The following is a 7412-nucleotide window of genomic DNA, read 5'->3' as shown; positions in this document are numbered from 1 at the left end:
TATCGTTGAAAAATATGATAGAGGGATAATCTACAGGTATATATATATATAAATATAGGTGCAAATATATGTAATATTGAAGAAAAACTTTCGACAGTTCCTATACGCAGGATACACCACAAAAAAGTCTAATAAAAGAATTATTACATTCTCATCTGCCTTTTTCAGATGTTAATAATAAATACGTAAATATATATATATATATATACGTATCCACATCATTTAAAAGAGTTAAATATATAAATAACCAAAATATACCCCATTAAATTTTTGTTTCTTTATTTTATTAAGCTCCGTTTATTATACATAATAATTCATTATTGTAAATTTTTGTTTATTTCGAAAATGAAAGAAAAAATATTGTATTTTTTCTTTTAACGTGTTTTTTATTTTAATAATTTTTAATTTTTTTTTTTGCCATTTCATAGCAAAAATAAGTATAGTCATTCAAATATTTTTTATTTGTTTGATCGCTTGAATTTATTGTTTATGCATGCACTATAACGGATAATTAATAAAATTTAACCTTTTAGATTTGTTTGTAGAACATAAATATTCACAACTTAATTAAATTGCTACAAACATTTAATTATCAACAGAAAAAAAAAATACTCTCTCTATATATATCATTTAAGCATAAATCTACGATTTTAAAGATTTTTAAGAACTGTAAAAAGTTGAAAATAACTTACGAATATTTATTGTGACAATTAAATTTATTATAATTTTTGAATATGTACAATTTGAGTTTATTATGTTTCTTTAAAAAATATACAAAAAAGTCACATTTGGAATCAGCCTTCTTATATGTATATACCGTTCATTATAAATGTTAATTACTAATTTAAATAATAAATGTCTAAAATTTGAAGTTAAAACATAAGGTTAATTAACTATAATATATAAGAAATTTTGCTCATATTGAAATATGAATATATATATTAATTCGTTGATTCTGTGTATAATGCAATGTAAATTTATAACTCACATCATGAATGAATCATATAAAATATATATACATAATATATATATATATATATATATATATATATATATATATGTTCCCATTTTTCTTGTAATTATAACTTATAAATAAAAAATAATCTTCTTATAAAGGTACATCTTTATTAATAATTATGAATGGTTTGTTTAAAGTATAGAAAAATATAACATAAGAATAAAAAAAAAAAAAAAAAATCTTTATACACATATATAAAATGCATATACTTCAGAATGAATATTCCTCGTAATGAAGAAACTATATTTTAATGAAACATATGAAAGGTTAAAAATAGAAATTTACAATAAAGCATTTATATTATTATTATTGTATTTTATAACTTCAGTACCAAAACATTTAGAATATAATTCAATTATTATATATACTAATATTAAAAGTTTTAACATAAGCAATCGATATCTTATTTAATACATTATTATAATGAACATTTTATTAATCTCCCCTAAAACTCATTCTGACTTTATTTTCTTCTTTTTATTAATTATTATTATAATGTAACTTTACTATTCTCGCTAAAAAATATAGTGCTAGTACATGGCGAAAATTACTTATTAAAGCAGATATTACGTAATATACAAACATTAAAAATATAAGTGGAGCCATTCTATTTAATACAGGTGATGCAAATAATTGTTGATCTAAAAGAAAATGTTTTAAATAACCTAACATAGACGACTTCGGTATAAGTGCATTATCCACTTGTTTCGTTTCATAATATACTGGATGTCTCATTACAGAATTATTCATGGGATCTCCTGATTTGTAATATGTTACTACTTCTGATACATTAGGATTATGCATTCCATATCTAGGACCGCCACAATTATCACTTATATCATAATTATCATGTGTTCTAATATCTTCATTATTATGGTAGTAACGATGATCACGATAATTCCTAGGAGGAACAGACCCATATACAGGTTCTACAACTTCAGGATTCTTATCTCCTCTATCATTATTATTATTGTTATGGCCACGAAAGAAATAACCCGAAACTGCGTCCTTTAACATGTCTATTTCTGGGCCAAAAAATCGACCCTGTTGTGATAAACATCTACTGTTCGTTCTTCTATTTGATACACATACTTCAATGTAATTATTTATATTATTATCATAGGAATTGTTAAAGGTAAACTAAAAATTCAAGAATTAAAAAAAAATAATTAAAAATACACCTTTTTTTTCTTATATTAATTATATGAATTCAATTTCACCATGATACATATAAAAAAATTAAAAAAGAATAAAAAAGGTAGCTTTTACTAATGTATCATTTTATGTATAAATATGTACATATATGTACATATATATTATTATAATTCTTACATTATTATTAAAACATTGTAATATCCAAATTAAAAAGGTACATACGAAGAAATTAATAAAAAATAATAATCTATATATTTTTCCCCTACGCGGGTATTTATCTGAAGTTCCCAAACTGGAAACAGAAGAACTTTTCATTTTGCTGCGCCTCTTCTTATAATCACATATAGTACTATTTCATATAGTATTATTTATCTTTAAAGTTTAATTATATTACTTTACCTTTTTATATAAAAATTAAAACTTTTTAAATGATACCTACATACGATAAAATATACTACTGCTAACAGGTTAACTCATTATATAATAAAAGCAAAAATATTACGTTTTTCAAAATATTACTTTAATTATATTTTATCTTTAAACAAATAATCATACTAATCATAAAAACACTATTTTGTAATTATATACGTTTTCCTCGTACAAGAAATAAAAATTACATAAATATTACATAAGAAATATATTATCACTATATTATTTTCTATAGAAATTAAATTAAACAAAATAATAATTCATATAAATATTTATATTTATTTATAGTATGTTTTATTATATTAACAAAACATTAATAAAAATATAGTAATATTGCCTTTAATTTAAAAAAAATATGCAAAAATTCACAATAAATTATTTATTATTACATAATAATAAAAAGAAATTTACGCAAACATGTAATTACATAGTATCAATTGTTCTTTATTAGTTATAAATATATTATATGCTATTATTTTTAATAGTTTTTTGTTTTCTTTTAGTAAATAATATATTTAATAATCCTTCTATATAACAATTATTCCCAATAATGCAAACATAGATAAACTGTTATATCACATTCTTAATAATAAAAAGATCTAAAGCAAAAAAAAATATAAGATAATTACATACAAAAAAAATAAAATAAAATAAAATAACATACATAATTTATATATTTTTTTTTTATTGTGAACCGATAAAATTAGATCCATAATACGAAATTATAAAAGAAAATATTTTAATAAAAATTTTATAAAACATAGTATTTTTTTTTTAAAAAAATTAATTTAAAGGCCAAAATTATTAAATATTTATTATTATTCCTTGAATTATGGATTTTCCTTTTAATTAATTTTATAATTATAATTAATTAAAAATTTATTTTTTATCATAAATTATTTTATGAGGCATATATATAAATTTAATCTTGAGAGAACATTTCAAATATACCATCAAATATATATATAATATGATTATATTAAAATTGCTAAAAAAATATGTGCGTTAGAATTTATTTTTTTTAAAATGCTAAGGAAACAAAGGTTATTTTTAAATATAAAACATAATATAATTATGCATCATTCAGAAATATTTATTTTTAAAAAAAATATAGTAAAAAGAGAAATATTCGAAATGAGGATTTAAAAAGAAAGTTTATTTTTTAAAAAAATATATAAAATGACGTATATATTTTTTAGAGATTTAATAGGGGGAAATTCTGATAACTTTTACTATTTTATATATTATTTATGATGTTGTTCTACAAAGCTAAAAACAAAATTTCGAACAGTTTTATCCCCACCCCTGCGCTCTGTTATTTAATTAATAGGAAGAAATACAGTTGTGAAATTTATTAAAATTATGTACATATTAATAATTATTAGTTTATATTAATTATTTAGTATTTGAATAACTTCTATATATACGTACATTTTAACAGAACACAAATCAGTGTATATTAAAAATGATGTGTCTTATTGTAAAAGGAAGTTTATTAAAATATTCTATAAAATATAAACTTATAATTTCGTTTATATTCCTTTTTTTTTTTTTTTTTCGCACTTCTAGCGTACAAGAAGGAAAAAATATAATTTTTTATGGCAGCTAATAATTGTGTAAAAATAAAAAAATTAAATTACTTTTATTTAACAAAAAGTGGATAATAATACATTGTTTTTTATACAAAATTAAAAAAGGAAAATCTTAAAAAATATTGTTAAAAAGTAAAAGGCGTACAAACTGTGTTGATACTGTGCTCGCATTTCTTAAAATAAATTTTTTTTCACAAAAATATAGATATATAATTATTTGTACATATTACATGTATATTAAAATAATTTTATCTGGTTCCTTTTTGTTTGTGTTCTGTAAAAAAATATAATGGGGGTAATAAACTTTTTATTAAAAAATACTTTATAAATTTTTATGTGATTTAAGTGAGAAATATGGTAATGCCAGTTTTCCATGTACTATTAAATAATATATGTAAAACTTTTAACATTAAGTTTGCATGGGGATAAAAACACTTAGGGAGAGAATGTTACAACCCTATTAAACCAAAATGCCTTTTATACTATTCTAAATAAGTGGATGTGATTTTAACAAAAGATGAAGAGCTATTCGTATCATATAGCTGAACAGAAACTAAATTAATGATGTAAGCTCTTATGCGGTATTTAGTAATATCATCTCTGATTATGATCAAAGCATCCGTTTATGCAAATAAGATTTAGTAGTTGCTATCCTCTGTGTTAAAAGTTTGATATAAATTATTATATTATGGATAAAAAGGATAACACAATTCTAGAGGGTTTGATAATAAAATTAAAATATTGAGTATTCAACAATTTACTTGAAAATTGGGATGTTTACATATAACATATTTGGATATGTATTGTAAATATTACAAAAGAAAAAAATATCATATGCGTTAAATATATTAGAGAAAAATGTTACGTTTTGGCAAATAGTTAATCAGCGTAAAGATTTGAGATTACATAAACATGTTATGGTCACTTGACCATTAAAGTTAATATCCAACCATAAAATTAAGTAAAACAAAATGACAAAACTAAAGACATTATATATTACAAAATGCCACTTTTGAAAATGTTGATAACTTTTTAGAGCATTAACTATGCAATATAAATATATAAATACATGGGGAATAATGCAGTCACAAAATCAGTACCCTTAAGCATTTTCCCATTAAATTTGCAACATCCTCTTCATTAAAAGAATATATCACATATTTTTTAATGCTCCTTCACCCCACCAAATGTTATCCATTAATTGACAAATATATAACATTTTTTGACCTTATTATAAAATAGAATACTTGATAAAAAGAAGAAATTGCATAAATTAATAATTATGCGTATTCTATTTGTGTATACATTATTTGTTTTTAAATGAAATATATATTATGCATTTTCCTTTCCTTTTTTCTTTTTTTAAAAGATGTATCTTTAGGTGTGAATGAAACATCTGAAGATTTTAAAAAATCAAAATTAGCAAATTATACTGCATTATTTTTGATTTGAATTATGTCAATTTCTCTTAAAAATGTCATTTGTTCCTTTAATAAATAATTATAGTTAACTTTCTATTTTTTACGTGTTAATTCTGCTACATTATATCTAAATTATTTATGCACATTTAATTACGATATACTATTACTGTATTTCGAAAAATATTCTTTCTTCACTTTTGTAAGCTTCCACAGTATCAATTAAAGGAATGAAGAAAAATCCTTCAAAAACTTAAGTACATTATAGTTGCATTTACAGCACCTTTTCTTTTAAAGTAGAAAATATAACCTAAATTCGACAATTTTGCTTCAGCAGCATTTATTTTTACTCTTTTTATTGATTCTTCAATGAAATATTTAAAAACAAAACCTTAATTACTTTGTAAAAAATAATTTAATTCTCTAAATAAGTGATGATAATTTCATTTATTGGCACATGCAAAATTACACTATGAATATACATCAAATAGGTGCTCTCAATTTTTCTCTTCTACTAAATATTTCATACTAACAATCAAAAAAGCGTGGGCATTACTTTTCCCTAATACATTTAATTAAGATAAGTTCTAATTTGTTCATCTTTTAATTGAAGTGTTTGGTTACTTTTTTTTTTTTTAACTCATATGTATATACACATACATTGACAACATAATTATTTTCAACGTGAATATTAATAAATTTTTCTTAACTTTAAATAGCTTTTAAGATTCAAATATCCATATTTTAGATTATATACTTTAGTTGTTTCAATCTCAATTCATCTTTTAATATATGGAAAATCATCCACAGTTTAAAAAATTGCAAATTTATTAATGTCTTTAATGAGTTACATATATGTTTCATTTATATAAGAAAAAAAAAAGGGTTCTATTATTAAAAGAATAAAAAATATTATAAAATTCCCAAGGAGAAATGATTAAAAAACAACGCATACATAAAATAAAAAATGTAAAAAAATAAAAATAACCAAGTAAATAACTAACTATATATATATGTATATATATGCGTATTACTTATGTTAAATATTACTAAAAAACTATATTGCTCATCCCCCCATTTTATGTCCTTATGTTCACATAATTTTAATATAGAATTTTTACTCCTCACATTTGCCATGATGTGTTAAGTTTCTAATATATCGTGCTTATTCCCTTAATATAACATTTCTTTTAGAATCTGTTGGTAACCTTAATACGCAGTTTTAGCTTTATTTTTGATTACTTTTTTATGTATGTAATGATTATATTTATTACAAAAAAAAATTGCATACATTTGTCATTTTTCATTTTTATTTTAAGAAAAATATTCCCGAATTTTAAAACTTCTAAATCCTTTCAACAAAATTAGAATAATTCTATATATAAAAAAAATTCATTATACATTAAATGAAAATGCAATTAAATGAAGATATTATTGCTTCCAATTTATACACATAAAATATTATTTATAATTATACTATATAAACAAAAAAAAAAAAAAAAAAAAAAAAAAAATGCTATAAAATGTGTTAGCCAATAGTAAGATATGCATTTAATATTGCTGTTTTATATTAATCTATGCATCTTTTCGGTTGCAACTATTACAAAGGTTCTCAAGTCAGAACTAACTAACGAATGTTTTATGTGTCGAACTGTCTTCTTAACGCATGGCAGTAATCTATATAACTTCATTTTTTTAAATTAAAAATATATTTGGCAAAATTATTATTATCATTTATTTAATTATATTAAACGGTATATTATGTTACTCTTTGCTCGAAACCATATAGTGTATGGTTAA

General features: G+C 20.9%; 1 protein-coding gene across 1 annotated transcript; it reads right to left on the bottom strand.

Annotated features, from left to right (window-relative positions):
• Positions 1 to 1498: 1498 nt before the first annotated feature.
• On the bottom strand, positions 1499 to 2488 carry PmUG01_08054100 (Plasmodium exported protein, unknown function; the record flags this gene model as incomplete). The annotated part of the gene is made up of 2 exons (XM_029004721.1): positions 1499 to 2158; positions 2351 to 2488. The coding sequence occupies 2 exons, from the start codon at positions 2486 to 2488 to the stop codon at positions 1499 to 1501; spliced, it is 798 nt and encodes a 265-aa protein (XP_028861382.1).
• Between the last annotated feature and the right edge of the window lie 4924 nt (positions 2489 to 7412).

Source organism: Plasmodium malariae (genome assembly GCF_900090045.1).
Source record: "Plasmodium malariae genome assembly, chromosome: 8".
Taxonomy (NCBI): domain Eukaryota; phylum Apicomplexa; class Aconoidasida; order Haemosporida; family Plasmodiidae; genus Plasmodium; species Plasmodium malariae.
The sequence above is the reverse complement of the archived record's forward strand: the minus strand, read 5'-3'. Positions and strand labels throughout refer to the sequence as shown.